Source organism: Eretmochelys imbricata, chromosome 11 (assembly GCF_965152235.1).
Source record: "Eretmochelys imbricata isolate rEreImb1 chromosome 11, rEreImb1.hap1, whole genome shotgun sequence".
Taxonomy (NCBI): Eukaryota; Metazoa; Chordata; order Testudines; family Cheloniidae; genus Eretmochelys; species Eretmochelys imbricata.
In genome coordinates, this window is record NC_135582.1 from 28,715,905 (window position 1) to 28,741,074 (window position 25,170).

The window sequence follows — 25,170 nt, forward strand, 5'->3', positions numbered from 1 at the left end:
CAGTTTAAGAACCGCTGGTGTAGGGAACTATACCCGTATCAGGCAGACAGCTAGAAGGACAGAATCAGGGCTTCAGAGCCCCTTAGAGGCTTTTGGCCATGCTATTGTGCGCAGCTACCTAGACACTGATATGGGCCATTGGTCCCATATGTCCTGGACACTCGGGGATACAATCCCTGCCCCAGAATGTGAGCCTCAAGCATTCATCAGTTGCACAGGTCCCCAGTGGCCTTCCGAGAACACAGCCACCACTCCTAGGCAAGGCAAAAGGGGAGAGACCAGGAGCAGGCTCAGCTCAGTTCCTTCTTCTACCAAGTGTCCAACATGTGCTCATAGGCAGGCCAGGCAGCTAGCAAGTGGACATGGAGCAAGCAAGGGAAGGCCACAGTTCGGCTGACATATGATCATCATACCCCATGCTATTTATTTAGGATTAACATAATCCTAGTAGTCTACATGGGATATATTTTAGCACTAATGTCCACAAATTCTATCTTAGTACTCAGAGTTGAGATTCTTTATACAACTCATTCGTGTACACATTCTTAGTGCTAACATGGGGGGAAACGCAAAATGAACCCTCTTTTGGGCAAATGAAGAGGGATTGCTCTCATCAAAATGCTTTATCACTGAGCAGCAAGGGGCAATCCAGTGCCATGCTGTCATTCTATTTCTGGCTCAGCTCTATGCTGTCGTTTGAATGCGAGTAAATTCTTTACTTTTGGACAATTCTGCAGGAGATTTACAAAGATGCCAATACCCAGGTTCACACGTTGAGAAAAATGGTCAAAGAAAAAGAAGAAGCCATCCAGCGGCAGTCAACCCTGGAGAAAAAGATCCATGAACTGGAAAAGCAAGGGACCATTAAAATTCAGAAGAAAGGTGATGGTGACATCTCTATTCTTCCTGTTGCTGTGGCCTCTGGGACACTGCCATCAGGGTCAGAAGCTACAATTGGCGCATTTGTGGGACCAGTGACTGGGGCTACGTCTTCAGTACCGTTGCCGCCACCTCCACCCCCATTACCACCAACATCTGAGACAGGTGAGAAGTTTTACGACTCAAGGGGCAGGTGTGAGGTTGGAAATTTATGGTGCAGCTCACTTTGCTTGATCTCCCTCACACTGGTTTCATGCTGGTTTAAGCACCATTGAGGGTGAAACTTAGGCTCCATGTCACACAACAGACATAGTCACGACAGTGAATATTCATGGATCCAACTTGACAAACCCAAGGAGTATTTGAACTCAGATGCAGAAAACAAAGTCTGCTATGATTAGAGCAGATGGTTTTGTTTCATTCTTTTTAATGAGATGCACACACTGGTATGTAGAGTGACTAGGGGCCAGATCATCAGCTGCTTTACATCAGCATCGGTCTGTTGAAGTCAGTGAAGCTACCAGCTTCAGTTTACACCCGCTGAGAAATCTAGCCCAGAGACATAATCTTTTGTGGCTTTTAATTCTCTCAGAGGTAATTCTTTGGTGGGTATTTGTTGTGTTCTGATTAATGCTTTCAGAGGCAAACATGTCTTTCCCCCTTCCTTTTGTAGTGCAAAACGGTCCTGTGACAGCACCTATGCCACCTCCGCCTCCGCCTCCACCTCTTCCTGGTCCAGCTGCAGAGACAGCCCCAGCTCCTCCACTGCCCCCCCCACCGCCACCGTCAGCACCCCCTCTGCCAGGAACAGCCTCTCCCACGGTGGTTTTCAACTCAGGGTTAGCAGGTAAAGCGGTGAAACTGACATGCGTGCCGCACCAGTGCTTTCTTCAAACTAATTACAAAAAAATCTAGCCATGCGGTTTGGAAGGAGCTCCATCAGAAAGTAACTTTTTTTTAAAATTAATAAATTAAAAAAAAAATCAAATTGAGAGCATCCCCCGATGATGATAAAGCACAGAGAGAGACACCCCCTTACTGATCCCCGACATTCTACCCACCACTTGGAATAGCCGGAGTTTATAAAATTGCTAGTGTATTTTATGAAGGATTCCCCACTGCTGGTCCCTTCTCATATTATAATTAAAGCAGGTCAAAACGTTGTTTTCTTTTACAGAAAATGGCTTTTTTCAATAACACAAATTTTTCCAAAAATGTTTGTTTTTGTCAGAATCTTGCAGATTTTCTTCAGAATTCAATCATGTGTGGTTTAAAACCAAAAAACGAAATAAGATATATAATAATGGTTGCCAAAACCCAAAAATGTTTCAGGTTTGTTTTTTCAGTGAAAACCTGAACATTTTTGAAGAAAGTTGAACAAAAACGAAAACTTCTTTGGTTTAGTCGCAATTTTTTCTGGGAAAAGAAAGTCCTTGACCAGATCTAATTATATTATTTTTATGCCCTATTTGACTTATACTGAGTACCTCACCCAGCAAGTGAGTACTACTTGGTATCACCCCCCCAAGAGATCATGAGAGCACACTATAATTGCAGAAAGAGAAAAGCTGAGGAGTTCTGATTAATATATTTTTAAAACCGATTAAGTATTCCCACCCTTTGATCTTTTGTTTCCTTTGAAGGAGGAAAACTCTGAGAAGCAGAGTCACCATGGAACTAGTTTAAAAAAATAACACGCGTATAGCTGAGATTACTGATTAGGCTTTCCCTGGCAGGCTTATAAAAATAGTACTCCGATTTCAAAGCATGTGTGCTACTGTAATATTCCTTTGACACCATATCTTCTTAGGCTAATAATATGCAAGGGGCTATAGTATGTGGTTTCCTTTCACCTTTCTCTTCCTGAAATTCGTCCCATATTCACACTCAGTCCTGTGCTGATAGGAAGAGTGAGCTGAGCAGAAGAGGGATTCTGATTTGGGGTTTTGGAATGGCTTTATAATGTCTGCTTGCCTGCCTGGCTGACCTTCTCTCTGTCCTTTTCCTTTTTTAATCTACAACTGTTGGCTTGATTTTGTCATTAGTCATAGACCGCCCTGTAAAGCTGGTGCTCAGTCAGCCTGCTCCATTTCTGTGTATTGTCTTTCTACAATTAATATTGTTTCCTTTGAGTCAAGTGTGATTTGGAGGAATATTATATGCCTCATGCTGCAGTGTGGCCCATTAAAATCCACTCAGTTCCCTGAGCAAAGCTCATTAATGAGAAGAAAAGGGTCCTCTGCAATGCTCAGGAATCTCATCACAGGGTTTACTTGATTTCTGGTGCCAGGTTTAAATCCTGTAGCGAGTGCTGAGAGTGTTGAACTACAGAAAATTACAGAGCTAGTTGGTGGATAGAAAATGACTGAGATAGGATTTACATATGGTATTTACGTGTGAGTAAGTATATTGCACACCAGTGTGATGGAGGTGGACTTCCTAAGTCTGTGAACTGGTTGGTTCTAGGAAGGAAAATAACCTGAACTCGATTTTGAAAGCTGCCTGAAATGGATACTGATGCCACCCTCACATATTTATTAATTCACAGCCAGCTGGAATTTAGTTAGCTTAGTCTGTGTTGCCAAGTACATGTCTCTGTGCATTGTATATGAGTGGGCCATGAGGTTTTCATTGTGAAGAAAAACTCAGTTGATTTGTACCTCTTATTTAAAAAGATAATTGTAGGATCCTGTCGCACAGTTCTCCTATACTGTAGCTTACTATAATGTTCCTGACGTATTTTTGGGCCAGTGTAGTATAGAGGACTATTCTCTAGTATTTGTTCTTAAGGAAATCCACTGAGCCAAGGAAGATGAAAGTGTCAAATCTTGATAAAATGCCACATAGAAAGGAACATTTCTCCCACTGCTTATTCGTACAATGTCATGTGATCACCTTATCATGATGTACTGGGAATTTGTGAATTGATGAATTATACTATTCTAACCATCACTAATTTTTTTTCTCTTTGTTCTTTCTGCTTCCGGGTAAGATGGGCCAATCAAGCTTTTCTGTAGGTTCTTGCCAACTATTTTAAGTATTTACACCCATTTCCTTTCTGTCCCTTTTGTGCTGTGACCTCCTCTTCCTCTTTGTTATTTTAATTTCAGGCTTGCTTAATTTTTACATTGTTTCTAGAGTGTGAGCTGCTTGTTAATTACCTGAAAATGTCAACCAGGTGTGCAAACAACATAGGGAAAAGAGGGTTTATTTTAATGCCTTTGGACGTTAAAGTATGCACCTTCAGCAGGGCTGGCTCTAGGTTTTTTGCCGCCCCAAGTGCAAAAAAAAAAAAAAAAAAAAAAGCCAGAGTGCCGCCCCTTGAAAAGTGCCTCCCCAAGCATGTGCTTGGTTTGTTGGTGCCTAGAGCCGGCCCTGCCCGTCCCATAACTTTGTGCATGCTGTTGAACAGAATTATTTCTCAGTAGCAAGGTACTGATTTAGCAAAGCACTTAAGCAGATGCCTAAGCCCCATCAACTTCATTTAGGTCCCACTCACTGACTTCAGTGGTATTAAGCCCATGTGTAATGGGGTTTCCACTCACTGTTAGTGCTTCTCCTCTTGTCTAGATCCGGGAAAGAAGCTCTATCAGAGTCAAGTGCACCTTTGTGCCCTGTCTGTGATAGTCTGCCAAGTCACCATATAGTCCACTTCTTCCAGGGTTATGAAGTCCAACAGGACCACTGTCCAAATGCCTTTTCTGGATGTTGTTCTGCTCCAGCTCAGGACTCTGTTCCACTATAGCAGTGACTGTAGAGGAACCTGGGCCCACCCCCTACACCAGGCTCCAGTCCAAGGACCCTATAACCAGCAATCCAGGTCTGCTCTGTCCCTACCCCTGTTGCTGTTTCCCTGGGCTCCTTCTTACCCAGCCTCTCTCTTGCCACTTGTCTGTTTCTGTGATTATCACTGGAGGCCACTCTACTCCCCATTGCTACTTCATCCCCTCCTAGCCTCTTGCTAGACTCCTTACTTCAGGGCAGAATCTCAAGACTTATTCTCCCCGTGGACTTCCTCCATGTCCCTGATGACTTCCCTCATCCCAGGGAGTGACTGCAGCCTCCTTCTGCTTTCAGCCTCTTAGCTTTATAGTGCTGTTCCAGCCTTCCCCAACTGGGCTTCACTGTTAGTTAACCCTGGCCCTCCCTCTCCCAGGTGAAGCCAGGGAACCTAATTGACCTCTCAGGCCTTTGTTAACCTCATTAGGGCTGGTGTGGGGTGCACACCCCATCACACTGTGCTTTAGTGTTTTGCTGAATAGGATTGGAGTAAATCCACTGCTTAAGTGCTATGCTGAATCAGGGCTCTCAGCCTGTAAAGCCTCTCTTGGAGTCTATTCCCCATTCAAGATCCTGTAACTGTTGAAGTCAGTGGCGGAACTATCATTGACTTCAATGTGTGTGGGATCAAGTCTCCAGATTGCATGCATAATTGCTGTTTAATTGATGGCATTTACTCATATACCTCAAGGAAAGAGTAGGGTGTTACCTTACACATTTAAACATGGTTCTGTAACAAAGGCAGGGAATACTTTTGTTCCATTTAGTATAGCTTCTCTTAAAGCTGGGCAAGTAATTCACAGTGAATCATTTATTCATAAATGTAGTTTCTTTTTCTGTGTCGGTTTCTGATTTTGTCACTATTCCAGGTATTTATTATTCTAAATTCTTAATCAAGTAATTCTTGCAATTGTGTTGTAAGCAGTTCATTGCATTTGCTGGTCAAACTCGATTGACTAGTGTTTGATTTGTGTTCCTCCATCCTGACTGGATGACTATAACTCTGGCAATCATGTTTCCATGTGAATACTCAAATTTACAAATTCAAATTTTATTTTGTGAATGCTCTCTGTTGTCCACTTAAAATTCAGTGTTTCTACAACTATTCCTGCCAGTAAGCTCGTTCCTTAGAATGTCCATGGAAAGTGAACACAAAAGGGACAACAGACACAGAAGAAGTGAATTCTTCTAAAAATTTGAATCAGAGAAAATGAGAGACATGAATGAGAGAAAAATGTTTGTATCATTTGCCCAGCTCTAAAGCACAAGAGGAGAGTGAAGTCTGAAAAAGATGGTCTCTGTCCTGGAAAACAGTACATGGAAGAGTACTGATGAGAGACAAACTGATTCCCTTTTTTCTTTCATGCTCAAATGTTATAGCTCAGGGTGTAACCTGACCATGTGGGTGGGACTGGGAAGAAATCTGCTGCTCATACAGCATTGCACAATTGTCTAGCTATGTTATCGTGTGTGTCGGGGGATGTAGAGGGAAACTAGTATATCTGTCTTGGAAGAAGAGATGTGTTCAAAACAGAACTCCGTATATGAACAACCCTGAACTTTGGGACAGTTTGCATCTGGATCAGAATTTTACAGTTTGAAACTACCTGTATTTGGAAGTATTATATATAGGACACTGCTGGAGATGGTCTGGACTTCTGTCGCTCTATTATCTCAATTTGTTTCAATGGACCAGATGACAGTTTTACAGGTTAAATGGCTTTTTCCAACACTGGGGGAATAAAAAGCAGGGTTTCTCTCTTTCTGAGTGTAGCCTGAAAAGAATTTAATTGTTCACTCCACATTTGAAAATAACTTAACCACATTAATGAACAAACTATAATGATCATCACAAACTCTTAGTGATTGGCTGGGCCTCTAAATCTCAGAAACAATGAAAAGCAAGTTACCAAAGTAACCAATCTACTTGAGATCATTTAGAAATACTGGGGTTTCACTGTTTTTTTTTTTTTTGGCAATTTGACCTTTCTCTTATATGGCTTAATTAACCAAATTATCTGTACCATGGGATGTTTGAGGTTAGAAGGACCTGCAGTGAGTCACCGACTCCATACCTCTATATCGTCTCTTATTAATGTTTAGAATTACTATCCTTAGATGCCTGTCTAACCTTAGATATCTCCAGTGATGGAAGCGCCAGAGCCCTCCTTGGTAGCTTGTTCCACTGCCTAATTATTCTCAGGGTTATAAAGTTTTTCCTAGCAATTAACCTACATTTTCCCTGCCCCAACTTTAGCCTATTACTTCTTCTTCTGTGCTCGTTCACCAATGAGGATTAATTGGTCCCATCTTCTATAGCATCCCTTCAAAGTTACTTTAAAAGATTTATTGGTGCTGCACAATCAGAGAAGGCAAAAGCATTTGTTACCCCAAGATATAATTGTGCTAAAATTGGAGACTGGCTTTTATGTGCTTTAAAATACAGACAAACTCAGGCTTGTGTGAAACAGTAGAATCCCTTCCCAACAGGCTATGGAAGCCTCTGTTCCCTTGTAACAAAATCTTTGTAAAAGGGCTTCTCTTTCCCTTGTCAAACACTACTGATTGAATCCTCTGCTAGACAGAGGACTCACTTTTAGCTGAATCCTCAGCTACAATCCCCTCTCTCGGTTTAATCAAAAGGATGTACGTCTTCAGCTAGCACCTCTAGCTGTTGCTAAAAGCCTTAGTCATAGTGCCGCTGCCTTGATGTCAGCTTGAACAACTTTATCTACAGCACTGATTATTAAAAGTAAGGTAGTAAGGACTGAACAACAACTGAACAACAAGGACTCACACACCAGCAGCCCAGGACTGCAAGGTACTGAGCATGCACAATCCGCATTAACATCAACGGGACTTGAGGGTGTTCAGCACCTCCCATGACCTGATGTTACATCCAGAAATGGGATGTCCTCTGGGAGAACAGAACTCAAGTCACATACCATTTTATCCATTTCCTACACTGGTTAAAAATTATTTTGGTTTCTAAACCAGGCCAGAACAATATTAAGAACACACTATATTAGAGTAACACATTTGCTTTTGTGAAATTTTCTTAATCTCCAGCTTCCACTAAAGGTATGTGAATGCCGGGTATAAAACAGCTGAATAAAATCTCTCTCTGCTGTTTGTCTGTCACGGCAGCATAATCTTTTCAGGCTTTTAAAAGTGTTTATTTAGCCCCACTGGTTCTTCCTCCAGTGCTGAAGTGCCATCTGCAAAAAACTGTGTCTGGTTGCTCCAGATGTTTCTCAATTCTTCCAGCATTTGTAATTTCATTCTCTTTGGTGTCTTTAGCTGTGAAAATCAAGAAGCCAATCAAGACAAAGTTCCGCATGCCTGTCTTTAACTGGGTAGCTCTCAAACCCAATCAAATTAATGGGACAGTCTTCAATGAAATTGATGATGAAAGGATCCTGGAGGTATGAATGCTGCATATTGTGTTTTGCTTCTCAGTACTATGTGCAGTGTAAGTGAATGTACAGCTTTGCAAAGACAGATCATCGTAGGAATTATTTCTGAAAGTTATTGCTTGTGTTGTTAAATAGGAATAGTTTCAGCTGCTTGAGATCCCCAGTAAAAGGGCATGAAACGGCTTTCAGTTTACCCCAGCCGAGAATCTGGGCCAAACTGACTATAAAAGTGTCCGTCTTTGATTGAAACAAATGAATCAAGATGGTCGATGGCATTTTCCCAATATAAACATGCTGATGCCATTTATGGGATGCAGGATCCTGTAGGTTGCTGAGTGCTGTTGAAGGAGAGTTGGAGCATCAGTGTAGTAGGGTTGAGCACTCAGCTTTTGGATAGTATACACGAGGCTATAGATGGTAGAAGGATGAATAAAAAGCTGAAAAATCTTTTGACCTTAATTTCACAAAATCACATGCTATAACACTATTATAATGTTTCTGCAGACTATTGTCGGCAAGGGTGGATGTGCGTATATCAACATAGTGTGGCATATACCTACATACTCAGTCTGAAAGTCTTCCTGTGGAATTCTGAGAAAACTCTGGACAAGTGCAATTTAAAAAAAATATTTTTGTGGGGGGGATTTCTTTCCTTTTTAGGATTTAAATGTGGATGAATTTGAAGAAATATTCAAGACAAAAGCTCAAGGTCCAGCCATTGATCTTACTTCAAGCAAACAAAAGATAACTCAAAAAGGGTCAAACAAAGTCACATTATTGGAAGCAAACAGGGCCAAAAATCTTGCCATCACTTTAAGAAAAGCTGGAAAGACTGCAGATGAGATATGCAAAGCTATTCAGGTGTAAGTGCAAAACTTGTCGATGGAGCAATCATATTTAAGATTTACTCTGCTTTTTGGTAATCAGCATACATAGAAAATCTGGTTTTGAATTGGCAGATAATACAAAGGTTTTTGCAGCTGCAAAACATTCAAGAATAAGGATCCCCCACAAATCATTGATTGCATTCTCCCTAGATGTGTTAACCTGCAATTTTATGATATCACTCTGCAAGACAGTGCAAATTATCTTAGAATTTTTTAAAAAAAACCTAATTAATAGTTCTTAAAAGAATGCCATCAACGTAATTCACATATGACTCCTATTATGCTGCATTTCCTATAATAACTGAAAATTAAAAGCAAGCCTGAGACAAGTATGGTAAATATTAAGAATAGGTGAAAAGTTTAGTTTTTGCCATAATGTCTGGATTTAATCCACATGCATTGAATACAGTTTTAATGGTATTGTTTATGTAATGATTAGACACAATGCCAAATGCAAAAATGATACAAGTGTGTACTACCAATCTTAATGAAGGAATGTAGTTTCATGTCCTGCTTCATAAGATTCATCGTGCACTTTAAGGGTACGTCTACACAGCAATTAAACACCCACAGCTGGTCCAGGTCTTGGGCTACAGGACTGTAAAACTGCTGTATAGATGTTCAGGCTTGGGCTGGAGCCTGAACTTTGGGACTCTGAAAGGTGGGGAGAGTCCCAGAGCCCAGGCTCCAGCCCGAGCCCAGACATCTAGCCCCACAGCCAGAGCCTCACAAGCCTGAGTCAGCTGACCCAGGCCAGGCGCAGTTGTGCCCCGGGTCTTTATTCCAGTGTAGATGTACCCTAAGATACATTCCAGTTCACTTTCTTTAGTCTTTGGAACATATTGGAGATGATTACTTGCCTGTCAAAGCCAACATTTTGTTAGGCTAGAGTACTCATTTATTACTTCACTTTTCCCAAGTTAGACTCGAAAGTGTTAGCGTTTGCAGCCATGATGAGCATCTAATGTTTCTCTGTGTGAGAACACCTCAGACATAGGTTTGGATGTTCAGACAAACATTGATTCATTCTTCTAATCTGGCCAAATAGTAACATACTCTCAATCTGATGCTGCAGATCTAACTTTGTAGGTTACAAGATCCTTGTCCTTTTACACAAAATTAGTATCTTCTCTTCCCTGCTTTCATACTCCAGTATCTTATAGTTGGGGATCACCAGGGCTTCCCCCATTCTGCAGCCAGTAGGTCAGTTCCTTGCTTTGTCCAGCACTGCTGTGTTCTGCTTGGTCAGCCGTTTCCTTATTCACACAAGCCTTGGTCTTGAAAGTCTTTGTGTGCTGCACAGCAGAGTGGCAAGGTGTTTGCTTTCCATGGATGTGAGAGTGGAGGCTTAGAAGTGAGCAACAATAAGATTGTGAGTCCTCTGCACCCACTGGTTTACTTGTAAGTGCTCAAAATAAACATAAGGTCTAGCCATGGCTGAAAAATGGCCATATCTGAGGTAATGTGAAATTAAGTGTTGTCCTCATCATGTTAAAGATGTTACCACACGTCCCCCTTTAAGACTTACTGAGTAACATGGCAACCAGGCAGCAACATTCACATTAATACAGCTTCAGTTACCAAGCTTATTGCTTTGAACATGTGCTTATACATTTAGCACTCTGCATATGCATTACACAGGATCAAGCCCTCCCAGCCCTGCACACCCAGAACAATAAAAATGGAGGCCCAAGGCTTCACTGTAAGCAATGCATGACCTAGTCAGCATCAGAGGCCACCAGTGTGTCAGGGATGGCAGGAAACTCCTCAGGTTTATTTTTATTGTCCCAGGCTTGTGTATGGCACAGGCCTCCAGGAGTCATGTGCTCTGCCCATTTGAATAGGGATCTTGGGGAAGGCAGGTTGCTGCCGTTTGGTTGGCTTTGCCAAAGCAGACAGGCCTGTCATATTTGGTGAGTCCTTCTTATAACACCAAGCTTTCTGTATTTGTTATGATGTAGATTTGACCTGAAGACGTTGCCAGTAGATTTTGTCGAATGTTTGATGCGATTCTTGCCCACTGAGAACGAAGTGAAAGTGTTACGGCTCTATGAGAGGGAGAGGAAACCTCTTGAGAACCTGACTGATGAAGATCGGTTCATGATGCAATTCAGTAAGATTGAGAGGCTGATGCAGAAGATGACCATCATGGCCTTCATAGGCAACTTTGCAGAAAGCATCCAAATGCTGACACCGGTAAATGAGCCACAAGCGATAGAGCAAAATAAATTAGCGTTGAATGAATTCTAAGGTGTGCAGCCGTTAGGGCTTCCCAAGTGGAACTCAGGTTGTCATTCCAACACTCTGCATCACTTTTTAAGATACTTAGAAGAAACCTTCTTTCTATTTTACTTCACCATCTAGGTATAGCCGATCAGAAAATTTTCCTTGGAAAATATTTTCAAAGAGAAAAGAGGAAAAAAATCTCAATCAAAATGTTCACCAAAAAAAACTGTTTCATGTTTTTCAGTCAGTTCTCTATCTATCTTAGGGTTAGGAATTTGAGTCTAATGACCACAGTTTAGTTTACACCTTGCCTCATGGGCTCTAAACACTACATCCACAATGATTTTCAGGAGTCTAGCTCTGTGAAGCCAGGTACCTTGGAGTTGTGTGGTGTCATAAACCCTTTGCAGATCCAGCAGAGATATGTTAAAGATAGATGGAAGATATGAATATCATGATGAATCATTGAAGTTCTTGAGAGGAAAGGAAAAAGAAATAAAACCAAATCAAACCGAACAATTTTCTAGCTATGATTATAATTTAATATTGTTATTGCAGTGGTGCCCAGTGTCCTTGGATAGGGCCAGGACCCCCCAGAATTGGTGACATCAATGCTTTTTACGTAACCCACTAGAAATGATTTATAGCATTTCCATTCATAGTACAGAAGAGAGTGACTATAGTATTTAATAGGTTACATTTCTAATTTTTAAAGATTGTCATCTAAGATATGCCTGCAAAATTTGTGCATTTGTGTCCGCAAACTCCACATCTCTGTATGCAAATACAGGCTCAGATTTTACAGACACAGTTTAGATGACAGTCTGTGTCCCAAAATGTTCATAATGCTTCTTTTTATTTTACACTTTTAAGAATTTAAAAGTGGTTTTAATATAGAAATCATATTGTTTGACTCATTAGCTGAAACTGACGATGAGTTAATGATGTCCGTGCTATCTATACTGGTATCTTCCTAAGGCCTGTTCACATAATTTGATACATCTTTCATTGTCATAAAGAGCGTGGCACTGTAGAACCACGCTTGCATTTTATTTTATTCTACATTAAGCCTGCAATGCATGTGAACAACTTGAAATCCATACACAGAGGGGAAGGAGAATATTCATGTCAAGATCCCCATCGTGCAGATCCAAGAGTAGAATTTGAGTGCTGACTTTTGCCTTGCATTTAACGTTTTATATGTATTAACTACACCTCTTCTTATTTGCTTTTAGCAACTCCATGCAGTAATAGCAGCATCTGTCTCAATAAAGTCATCCCAAAAGCTCAAGAAAATACTGGAGGTAAATACAATTTTATTTACATACACATGTACTTTAAATGAGATAATCAATGCTGTTCCTCCCCGCATACCGGAATATATCTACCTGCTTATGTTAGAAACTCACCGTTCAAAGATATCGAGTGGCATGCATATGTATTGACTATTACCCCTTTCTCTCACTCTGGCAGATAATCTTGGCGCTTGGTAACTATATGAACAGCAGTAAAAGAGGAGCAGTTTATGGGTTTAAACTACAAAGTTTAGATCTGGTGAGTAGAAGAATGACAACTTGGCTGGAAGCTAGCTTTGGTGGGGAGGGTGCCTGCTACTCAGTTCTTCACCTCCACCCAGTTCATAAAAAAACATGTTAATGACAGCCTTGCAATGGACCATGCATGTCATTCAGTTGAGAGACAAGGTGGGGGAGCGAATATCTTTTATTGGACCAACTTCTGTTGGTGAGAGAGACAATTCATTAATTAATTGGAGGACCTGTGCTTAGATGGTTTCTGGCTTGGTGGAAGAAGGGTGGTGATGGGATAGATGGGTGAAATAAAAATAGAAGGGGTTCAGGGGCTGTAGTGAAGGTTTAAATGTCTTCAGTCATATGTGACATGAGATTGGCTGCTAATCCATCACAACTCCAGCTCAGAGTTTGGGACAATTATCAGTCACTGCCGAAGACAACAGACAGTATAGCAGATCAGGTTGGCTGTGCATTAGCAGAGCTGTATGGGGAAAGCTCTCACAGCATCAGCCTACACTCTGCCTGGCTTTAGCTAGTACTACCCCTCACCCATCTGTCAAGAGAACTAATGTTTGGCAAGTCCCACCCAGCTTTTAAAACAACAGTGGAAAGACAGATCAGAGTGAACAGGTGGGAAATAGCCAATGAGTAGATGCATAGTGGATGCCAACTGCATTTTAAAATATGACTACATTGAATAGTAAGAACAATTTGATTTGGGAACCTACTTACTCCCATGTTAGTCTCAAAAGACGTGCCTCTAATTTGTAGACCAAACTTTCTCAGCATTCCTTAATTATTTTTCTTTGTGTTTCCCCATCTAATAAAGTATCAGTTCAGTCAACAGATAATTTATAGCCTGGCCTTTACGACACCTCAATCCAACAGTTTCCTTGCCTTTTGCTTGTAGCTGTTAGACACAAAGTCAACGGACAGAAAACAAACGCTGTTGCACTATATATCCAACGTTGTGAAAGAGAAGTATCACCAAGTATCCCTCTTTTACAATGAGCTTCATTACGTGGAGAAAGCTGCTGCAGGTACTGTGACCGGTGTTGCCCTTGTTAGTATGTGAACCAGGTTCTGATGTATTTTATCCTCCTATCCCCATGAGCTGTTCAAGAGAAAGATCGGAAGTTTAATTTGTAGGGCAGTTAGGACTGTGATGAAGCCCCTTTTTTGGGGATGACATCAAATGTAGGGTGCCAGATAAAGGTTGGATAAATATGAATGTGGAGGATACATTCATGTCACAGAACTATTGTATTTGACATTTTTATACTTTTATTCTTATTTCTATTGTGATAACACCTAGAGGTGCCCGGTCATGGACCAAGACCCCATTGTGCTAGGCATGAACAAAAAAATAGGCCTTACCCCAAAGAGCTTACAACCCTTAATACTTTAAAATGGGTCATCGAAGAAACAACAGCAGCCACTCCCTTAGGGAAGCACCAATTGTTTGGATTAGAATTTGCACGGTTAAAACAATACAAAGTTAAAAGACTACAGATCAACATTAGTATTACAAGCACAATGTGCTCGTTAGCTTTCCACAATGACGTCTAATGTCTGAGTCCTTGAGGTCTGCCATAATAGGAGAATACCAAGGAATCAGTCAATGGAGCTAGCTATCAAGGACTCAGTAATGCCATTGGATGTCAGCTGTAAAGGATTTGATCTGAATATACCTGCAGATGTATGAAAGCAAAGGATAAGCATGGGACCAGCGCAAGATCTGTACACAAGGCTCTTTGATGATAACTTTTAAAGCAACCACTGTGTAAATTACACTTTTTCAGGTCATGGCTCTAAGACTATCTGTGCATTCAAGATACTTTTGATATAGATGTCACACTTAATTGTAAAATATTTCTGTGGTCTTTTGTTGTGGGCAATAGTTCACGTGCCTCCTCTTCTTTCATTTGAATCGGGATTATGGAAGCGGCATCCCCACTCTGCATCACAAATAGAGTGGGCGACTAATGTCATATTTCTGCAAATATTTATATTTCCCCCATGCTTGTATACCTTTTCTCTTCATTTTGGCCATGCTTGTGTACCTTTTCTCTTCTCTTTCTATGAACATGTAAATGACCAAGATTTACTGGTCCACATGGTCACAGAAAGTGAGTTTCAGACCTGTGAGAGTGAGTAGTCACAGACACCAAACTTCGCACTCTTCCTAGAAGTGCTGGTGTGAAATCCAGCCAGCAAACAGATGCAATGTAACCTCTAAGTGTGAATACCGAATATTTGCAGAGAATTTTTCAAGATCAGTATAGAGTTTAAGAAAATGTGAATAACAAATACATTTCAGGACACTGATTGTGAGCTGCTTGTGGATATTACATAAGTAGAAAAAGAGTCTATATTTGTTGAAGAAGCTATTCAGCATCAGTTACACAACTGTAATCTCAAATGAGCAGTTTAAATTGCTGCCCAGCAGGATTCTGATATTTAAACTACAACTCGTTAGCCTTCAGTAGATTTTAGGAATACATTTTAAACACAGGGAAGAGAAAACTAAGTGCTGTGTTCTGTGCATTAGTGGGTACTCTGTGTATGCTGTGTGCTTGTATGGATGAAACTGACCCGCATACAAGAGTGTCTGAACAGTCAGTTATTTTCGGTGCTACCATTTGGAAATGCACCAAAGCATTTATGAATTTTTATCCCAAGCTAAGACAAGTCAAAATCCTGATTTCTAATTATACGGGGCAATCTGTGGCTTAATATTTACCAAGTTACCAACTCTGAGATCCTGTGTTATAGCCTGGATTTATGAAACACTTCTCATTAAGGAGTTAAGAATGTTTGAATTTAAGCCTATAGTAGAGTGTTTGTGTCACTCTCGCTACAAAAACACTTCAGCATTTTTGTTTATTTCTTAGTGTCCCTTGAAAATGTCCTGTTGGATGTCAAGGAGCTCCAGCGAGGCCTGGACCTGACAAAGCGAGAATACACCATGCACGACCACAATACAATGTTGAAGGAATTCATTCATAACAATGAAGGAAAACTAAAGAAACTGCAGGATGATGCAAAAATAGCCCAGGTATACTTTTTAATCCCAGTCCCTGCCAAGGTGATGTAGAGACCAAGCAAGAAGAATCTGGAAACCCAGGAATTCCTGACTGTTCAAGAGGATATAACCTTCAGCAAACTGTAGCATGGCTGAGGAGATTCAGGGTTACTTGAGTTCCTCTCCAGTCTTTACCAGTGCTCACTGAAGTGATGACGTAATATTGAGGTTATTACCTACTTTCCTCTCTATAGTCATCATCTAGCCAAGCTATGCATATTTGCTTATATTAATATTTCCCTGAAGTCCATCCTCCTAGCCTCCTAATCAATCTTGTCACTATTCTCTAAACACTTCGGTAATGTTATGCCATTTCTCCTCTGACAAACCTTTCCAACCACCCTGAAAGAAACTTTCAGAAGTGCAGCTTCCTTTTTCCAGGCACATTTGACTCTCTGAAATTCTCTGCCTACAAATGAATTACAGCTGCAAAGCTGAGCACTTCTGCCCAATTTACTATGTGTGTGCACACATCACGTCATGCGAGGTGCAAAGATCTCTCACATTTACACCCACAGTTCATTTTGTGGATACACAAATGCAGATGCAAATCTTGCAGGTACAGATTTCACACCCAAAAAGGGAGGCTGAGAATACATCCCTTTACGACATTCTGTAAATGGGCAATAGCTCGTTTTTAAGATGCGAAGCTGAGTGAAAAATGTGCTTCTTACAGGATGCCTTTGATGATGCTGTGAAATATTTTGGGGAGAATCCCAAGACAACTCCCCCATCCGTCTTCTTCCCAGTCTTTGTCCGATTTGTGAAAGCCTACAAGGTAAGCAGACATACATTTTGCTTCTTACTACACTTCTGAATATGGCAAGTCTGCTAAATGTGGCCCATAGCTTTCTCCAGTGCAGCTCAAGCTCCGTTCAATTGAAAGGTTTAACCTCCTGAGCCTACGGATCCCAGAATGACCTGTGAAAGAGCACTGCACAGCAGTGTTGTGGGACATAAAGTCAACCAGCAAAGGGCAGGGCAAGTAATTGTCTCAGGATTTTACAGAAACCAGGATAAACCACCATTTCAATAGGATTGACCAGCCCCAGGCTCGCTGGTCAGTCTTTGTATGGGAATCTAGCTCCACTGCCTTAACATTAGTGTGAATCATGCAGCTGAGTATCTATGCAGTGCCCTGAAAGTGCCCCCTCCGGTCTTCAGTGGCAGCAGTTATAGTCACAAACTTGTTTTTGCAGTAAGAGCTGATTCTCTTGTTTAAAAAAAATCTCAGAGTCCCTTCATTTGTCGCTGTTTGCAGCTCTAATGTGGTTTCTTGGTCTTTATGCTAAACAGCAAGCAGAAGAGGAGAATGAGTTGAGAAAGAAGCAAGAACAGGCACTAATGGAAAAACTTCTGGAGCAAGAAGCATTGATGGAGCAACAGGACCAAAAGGTATGAAACAGAGCACTTTGGGACAATATTACTGGAATATTTTGTCTCTAAGGTAAGGAACAATCCTTTCTGCCCTCTAGAGATGTTTGAGAGGACATACAAATAAAACCTCTGCTGAGGGTTAGAGCAGGCCTTTTGGTGCCTTTTCATAATTCTCAGCTCAAGATAAGAATTTCATAATTCTGACACTCTTTATGGTGTGAATTTTGGTTTTACAATAAGGGTTTAAAAATAGGCAGGTGGCTTTTATCTTTACCAGCCAATCTTATAAGAGGAAAAATTCCAACAGAAGAGCATAATTCTGAATTTTCCCAGCGTGCACATCTCGGCAGGCCCGTCGTGAAAAATTTGGGGCTCTGGCACACCATGTTCAATGGGTCCCTACCCTCACCCATCACACTTTATTTACACAGATGTTACGGACGTTTTAGGAACACCCCTCCAAGCTCACGGCCCTGATACAACTGTTCCCCTTTTCCCGTCTTCTCATCGGCCCGTCATTTCAGTAATAGGCTCTGAGAAATTAGGTTGGAATAAAGCATCTATGCCATGCCCCTACCAACAGCAGCTTTTTGCCTTAGCTTTATAAGGCATTTTCCTAGGGTGTTGTCTATATTCTGTACACAGAACTTCTGTTAACTCTTGTATTTATAAACTAACATGTAATATGCCTTCAGAGAAACTATCCCTACAATAGCCTGGTGGTAGGCCCCACCCAAGGGATGCCCTGTCAGAGAAATTACCCCTATAATATAGTCACAGACTCAGCCTAAGGATGCCATTTTATAGGAACCTTTTTCCCAGCATGCCTTTCTGGGGCTGGCCTTTTAAATTTTATCAAATGGAAACAGCTACACCCCTAAAGTGGCCATTTTGTAACTAGATGCTACTGCTTCCATGTCTTTCTCTTCCAGCTCTCCAGTCCCCTTATCTCCAGTCATGTTTTCCCTTTCTGATGCTGGAGGAAATGGCACAGTCTGTCAATCCTCTAATGCTTTACAGGGTTAAATAAATGGTAGAAGAGGTGGAGAGTGAAATTAAGTAAGGGGAATGGACAGATTTAGCTGCTAGAAAAAAGAACTCGCCATTTTGACTTCCTTTGTGGGTTTAGACAAATCACCTAACCTCTCTGCCTTGGTTTCCTTATCTATAAAATTGGAATGAGACCCAAGTATTAATATTTGAAATTTAATAAGATGGTATTTGGTGTCTTGCACATTTGAGAAAAGGAAAGGAGGACTGCAGCAATGCCCTATTGCAGGCTACTCCTTACTGATCTTTACTCCCATTTCCTTTCAGTCTCCTTCTCATAAAACAAAAAGACAGCAGCAAGAGCTAATTGCAGAGCTACGCCGACGACAAGTCAAGGATAACAGACATGTGTACGAGGGGAAAGATGGTGCAATTGAAGACATTATAACAGGTAAAGGAGCTTTGTTTACAAGCCTCAGTGGCTGGTTCACCGACATCATCAAATTGTGGCTGTATATAAATCTCACCTGAACTATTGTAGAGCTTTACAAACCTCTTAACAGGTATGGTTCAAATATAGTTTAGAAAGCTGTTTCCAGTGCTGTGACTGAAATATACAAATCCTTGCCACTGGTGTGTAACAAACCAGACCCCATAACTAGCTTTAATGTGCCCACTTTCTGCACATTTTCCATATACATAGGTATCTGTCAGATACCCTTTGCTTATTTCACAAGTTTTTCTTTCAGCATGTTGTCATGACAAACTTAGTCCCTATGCTCAGCAATAGAAAATTCAGTACCCTGGCAGACAGTATTGCAGTCTCTGCATGCCATACAAACCTTTCCTTGCAAATGTTTCCACAAACAGAATGACTGATGGTTAACGTTATTTAAGAGCTTGCAGTTCATTAAAAAGTACTAACAGTAATTACCTCATGTTAATACACAGCTCAGGACAAATCATTTGGTCATACCTGAATGATTTATAGCCCTGAATTGTCATGGTTTTACTGATTTCCAATTAGGGTAGATTAATACTTTGCACTTGCCACAAATTAAAATTGAATACAATAGTGGCTGGGTGTAATTTATAATAATAGCCAGAGGTGATCAGGACACTGAGCAAAAGATTCCTGTTATAGCAAAGTTGCTTTTTAAAATCTGTTTTTGTTTAGGGTCCTTTTAATTTACATAGATGTTCTGGTAGTTTATTTTTATTTTGATGCATATTCTGCATCCCTGGATGGGAAGGGGCAAAATCTTAACAGGTTGATGATTTTAGTGGTCATCCATTTCGCTTGCACCAATGCTTAAGAAAAAAAATCTTTGGGCCAGATTTCCTTGACCGTATTTTACATTACTATCTTTTTCACAAGGTTTTCCCAAGAGAGAGAGAAGCAATTTTGCCACTTAGGGCGTAAAAGGAAGCTAAAGGCATATCTGTCCTGGTTGAATGCTGGGTTGGAACTTCTTCACTACAGCTTTCAAGATAGTGCACACCAATATTAAGTAGTAGGCCTTTATTGAAAGGACACAGTCAGTGTAAAAGCTAGTCCTTTTCAATAATGAGTTAAAAGCTGTCTCACATTCTACACCTCCCCAAGGTCCCACTGCCAGTGGTTGTAATTTTACAAATCACATTTTCCCATTCAAAAATAGAGTTTTAAACCTACTCAGGGAGAAACTGACCATGTGAGAGGCTATGAAGATAACCATATGCAAAGGGATATCAAAGTGCTTATAGCAAAAGTGGATAAACAATTATCAGACATGAGTGTTATTTTTAAATTGGTGGTGTTTCTTTAGACCCAAAGAAAAGCTTTACTTGACCAAAATCTATGAACCTTAATGATCTGTAGTCACTACCAATGATGGCACACTCCTCTCTGGATTAGACTTTTCTCACCAGTGAAAAATGTGAAATTTAAAGATGGTTATTTGGAGCCTACTTGGAATTTCTTTCTCCCCAAAGAAACCCAGCTTAGTACAGCCGATTGTGATTAAATAACTGATCAGAACATGTAAAACCATCCCAGGATGTCCTTAACAAAGCACTAACAATGTACTAATGCAACAGATCTTTGCTTCTTACTGTGTTGTTTGTCTTGTTTGGCTGTTATTTTTCCATGCAGTGTTGAAGACAGTGCCCTTTACCGCTCGAACTGCCAAGCGTGGCTCTCGGTTTTTCTGCGAACCTGTTCTCACTGAGGAATTCCATTACTAAACTATTACTCTTTCACACCTGATGCTCTTAAAAGGTTGCTGTAGGTTTTTGACGTTTCTCCATTTGTATGGATCTCAGGCAGGGCCACATGAATGTTAAATGGATAGGAATGTCTGGTGTCTACTTGGAGTTGTATTTTATGTCATCACATCATTGCACGTTCTTGTATTTCGATTCTTTTGTTATATCCCATCAACCTTGCGCATGACACTTTTGGCTGTCCTCACATTTCAAAGCCACCATTGAGCTACATGACATATGTCATAGAAAAGCAAGTGATGGAAGTCACAGAATGCTACCTATAGAAATGCAGCTTTCTTGCAAATCGGATGCTACAGTTTACAGAAGGGTTAATGGGCCAAATGCAATCATAAATGTGACAGTTCACCTGGTTTTTCTATGGCATCTCTTCTGGGTTCTAGGAGTCCCCTTCTATGTGAAGTGGCTTATGTAGTATGCATGCAGTAAACTAGACTGCTCTATTGGGAAGCGGAATTGCAGTGTGCATGAGCTGAGCTGAACTTTCATGGGCTTTGCTTCCTGACTTGCAATAGTTACTCATGATTATATACTTGATCTGGGGATTTTAACCAGCACTTGCATGTTTGTCTGCACGTATAAGGAATAAAATGTACAAAATCCTTTCTCATCCTGTCACATCCACATTTATTTTTCAGTTCCATGCCAACTTAAACATGATTGGAAATGCCTATTGAACAAACAGAAACAGAGTACAGAGGGTGGCTACATGGTTTGGCTATCAGTAAAGGTGGGAAAAAAAAATCCAGAATGATTCTCCCTCTGCTGAGGGTGAGGCCACTCTGAATGCTGGTTGCAGACTTGGACTTCTAGGTCTAGTCATGGCAAAGCTGTATTAAATGCAGTCTTAGAATTCATTGGAGCATCTTATGCTGGATTCCTGTTTGGTCAGAGCCAGCTTCAGAGGATTGGATGAAGAGAACATCTAACTATGGATATGAGGGAAGAAACTAGAGAAACAATTTTGTTCTCAAAATTCTTTAGCAATCACAGCTATTACTGATACATATTGGCATGTAACTGGATATATTTACATCTTGTGGTGTAAACTGTATAAAGGGTGTGTTTAACACAGCATGTATCTGTTAACACTGTTGTCTTTGTTATTGGTTCTTAATCAAAGACAACAGCGTTTCATTTCTTACTTTTGCAATGTATTTTTATGAGAGCTTCTTAGTAAGATTGCAAACTATAATCAGCTCAATAATTATTTTCTCTTTCAAGATAATTGCTGTATTATCTTCCTGGAGCCAATCTTCAAAGCAGCTTGGAATTTTGTTAGCAAGAGACTAGGATGGCCATCTTGTCCTTTCCTTCCTGTTTCTAACCTCCTCTTGTAGCCTTGGCCTCATTCCCTCTTCTTGCTCTCTTGGCTAACATGCCTGGGATTTTTGAACACTAAGTTGAGTTGCTCTTCTTTTTCCATCCCATTTTTTATTTAACCATCATTTTGTGTTTTTTTTTCTGTTTAGCCCTAAAGAAGAATAATATCACTAAATTTCCAAATGTTCACTCGAGGGTAAGGATTTCTTCTAGCACACCGGTGGTGGAGGATACACAGAGCTGGCAAGCATCACTTTTTACTTAGCTTCCTCCTCTCTCTGTATGCCAGACAAATTGCTGATAAATATGACTAAATGTAATACTGGTGAGAGTCCAAAGACATAAGGTACACTAAAGATTTTAGAATGTCAGTGTCCCTTAAATATCTATTTTCACACTTGTGTTATATGGCTTGGTAGAGCACGGGCTAAGATGAACTACATTGCTGCTCATGTACAGTCACTGACTTCCATGTGCATCTTGACTCCTGATTCTGGGTTTCTTTCTCTCCTCCCTACTACAGATCTGCAAGTTTTGGGAGTAAATAAAGCTCTAGAGATACAGTAATGGCTTCAGCAAATGCAGAGAAATTAAAATAAGGGACAGCTTTCAAGCCTTTTTGGTTTTAGAACTTCCCTTGAGTTGGGTAGGTGTGTCTCTCCCACTATAGCTTTCCTAATAGGTACAGTGGACTCCCAAACTTCTCCCCTTATTGGCATTTGGGAAGGGTGAAAGCCCTGTCCTCTCTCCCTGGCTCAGCTGTCAGCAAAACAAAGGGCTATACATCCAGCATTATGATTGACCAACAGGGGACAGATGGAAAAGATGCCAGACTTTTTTCATATAAAATGAAGTGACCTTTATCAAACTATAAAAGATGATTGAATCATAGGACTGGAAGGGACCTTGAGAGGTCATCTAGTCCAGTCCTCTGCACTCATGACAGGACCAAAAGATTGTTTGACGTATGGGGGGGAGGGATAGCTCAGTGGTTTGAGCATTGGCCTGCTAAACCCAGTGTTGTGAGCTCAGTCCTTTGAAGGGACCATTTAGGGATCTAGGGCAAAAACTGGGGATTGGTCCTGCTTTGAGCAGGGGGTTGGACTAGATGACCTCCTGAGATCCCTTCCAACCCTGATATTCTAGGATTTGAACCATGAGTGCTTACTATGACTGGTGCCCCCTTTCCCTGGCCCTTTTTTCCATTTTGGCCAAAAAATTTGGCCCCTCCAAGTTTGCCAAAATAGTTATCAGTGTCCTATGCCCCATCACGCCCCAGAGCTGTTCCCCAGCCTGTTCTGCTGTCAGGACTGTACTGCACAGTGCTTCAGGGGCATGTGGAGTACACCTAAGAGATAGGCAAGAAGCTGCACAAATCCATGTGCAGGCAGGAGCAGCTGAGCATCATGCATTGTCTGCCCCTGCTGATAGTGTACACATGGCTGGGGGAGCCAGGAGTTGCCTTTAAACAAAACACCAAGCAAGCTATGACTGCCAAAAGCCATGTAAGCTAAGATATGGAAAGGGCTTCCTGTACCCCAGCCTCACTGAAATTTCCTCCCTAGCAGAAAAAACTTTCCCCCCTATTAGGATATCAAGGGACATACTGAGCATGCTCAGTATATCCCCAGTCATCATTCCCAAGAGACCTACTTCCATAAATGGCAATCAGGACAGATAGATTATGACCCAAATTTATCCCCATTGTAATTTCTGACTTCACTGGGAAGGGGTGGAAATTTAGCTGGTCATGCAAGCATGAAGTCGTCATTCTGTGGCTGCAGCCATGAGGGAAAGTATTTTTGGATCCTCGTCAGACTAGTAGCAATAGAACAGAATAGAACCTTTACATTTTTACCATATAGTAATTGTCTAATATCCACTTTTTCCCCATGTTCCTTTTTTTTTCCAAAGAAACTTATAGAAGGCATAAAATCATTCTTGCTTTGGAAAGAGCCATTTAAAACATTATCCTACTTTGAGTTTTTATTCAGGTTCCAGCCCCTTTCAGAAAAATTCTACTGATTAAATTACAATTCAAGTGATTACATCTAAAAAAAAAATCTACTTCAGCTCTATTGATTCTAATTGATGTTGCCTTTCCCAATGACTTTATTACAAATAAAATTATAATCTCCAGCAAAGCAGAAGAAAAATTTCAAACTTGACAGCATGAATCTATTTAGACAAGAATACCACCAGTATTACCTTTTTTGGTGTTTATTAATAAGGACAAATCATATTTGTTTAATTCTCAAGGGGTTTAAAGGCCCTTTACTCTTTCTACACAAGCTGCTTTGATTGGCTGCCAGAAGGACTTTCTTTTCTAAACAAATGACATTTAGTTTGCCTGTTTCTGATATCCTATTTCCTTTTTGCAGATCTTAGAAACCAGCCCTACAGACGAGCCGATGCGGTAAGGAGAAGCGTTAGGCGACGCTTTGATGATCAGAACTTGCGCTCTGTAAATGGTGGTGAAATAACCATGTGAGCTGGAGATTTGCATGTGAAAAGTAGAGCGTGTGCTTGAATGATACCTTGTCCATGTGAACTATATGTGCTACCATTTAATTATAGCCTTGAATACAGTAAAATTACCTTCTGAAGGGCTCAAAGACATAGAAAATGCATAGGAACGTAAAAGTGATGGGCTCTCTACTCAACCATAGCTAACAAGTGCCTAAAAGTGAAGTACCTGCTCAAATTAATCAAAGCAATAGGACTTGATTTGATTGGGTATCTTTTTACACCAATACATTATTCAGTATTTTTAACCAAAATGTAAAATACATGATTTTTTTTTTTATTACATGAAATTTAGTGATTGGTCTTCAGTGGCCCTTCTTGATTTCCTGACAGGTTGTAAATAAGTAATACTTGGATGCAATCTGCTGTGGACTTAAGCTTTTCAATGCATTCCTGTCCTGTCCACTAAGGAACTAACCTTGACCTTCAACTGCACTTATTAACATTTTTTAATATATATATTTAAGGGCTTACCATGTGCAAGGGGGAATTAATTACAAAATGAACTGTACCTTTCAACCATACACAAACCCCTGACTAATACAAATGTGTTAAAGACATAATTCAGTGAACACAAGGTTTATATCAAATGAACACAAACTATTCTTCATGTTCAGCTTCTGCTTTTTGTATGCCAGTGTGCAACGTGGGATAAGCAGTGAGGGATAGTTGGGAGGGTATGAATGCATTGCGAAGATATATGAAACAAGAATGTTGAATAAGACTCATTTACTATGTTCTTCAGATAGAGGCAGCTTTTGAATAACAATGTGTATTTATTAATTAGCACTAATATTAACATCTCATTAATCAGTATTAGGATTTCTGAGGACCATTACTGTTCAGTTATTAACTCAGTGAAATAATCTTGTGCCCTGCTGAGA

At 40.6% G+C, this 25,170-nt stretch overlaps 1 protein-coding gene across 3 annotated transcripts in view; it reads left to right on the top strand.

The window, feature by feature from the left end:
• Nucleotides 1-24,251, top strand: part of FMNL2 (formin like 2) — a 263,378-nt gene extending 239,127 nt beyond the window's left edge. Inside the window, exons 14-27 of one of the 3 annotated variants that reach the window (XM_077829845.1) lie at nucleotides 738-1,079; nucleotides 1,522-1,726; nucleotides 7,960-8,084; nucleotides 8,736-8,938; nucleotides 10,924-11,158; nucleotides 12,424-12,492; nucleotides 12,662-12,742; nucleotides 13,631-13,760; nucleotides 15,615-15,778; nucleotides 16,482-16,583; nucleotides 17,102-17,200; nucleotides 18,500-18,623; nucleotides 21,910-21,956; nucleotides 24,142-24,180. In XM_077829845.1, coding sequence (XP_077685971.1) covers nucleotides 738-1,079; nucleotides 1,522-1,726; nucleotides 7,960-8,084; nucleotides 8,736-8,938; nucleotides 10,924-11,158; nucleotides 12,424-12,492; nucleotides 12,662-12,742; nucleotides 13,631-13,760; nucleotides 15,615-15,778; nucleotides 16,482-16,583; nucleotides 17,102-17,200; nucleotides 18,500-18,623; nucleotides 21,910-21,956; nucleotides 24,142-24,180 — 1,965 coding nt within the window. Of the gene's footprint in view, nucleotides 1-737; nucleotides 1,080-1,521; nucleotides 1,727-7,959; nucleotides 8,085-8,735; nucleotides 8,939-10,923; nucleotides 11,159-12,423; nucleotides 12,493-12,661; nucleotides 12,743-13,630; nucleotides 13,761-15,614; nucleotides 15,779-16,481; nucleotides 16,584-17,101; nucleotides 17,201-18,499; nucleotides 18,624-20,306; nucleotides 20,399-21,909; nucleotides 21,957-24,141 lie in introns of those variants that run through there. The other 2 variants (XM_077829846.1, XM_077829847.1) reach the window with 2 other exon arrangements.
• The last annotated feature ends 919 nt before the right edge of the window (nucleotides 24,252-25,170 follow it).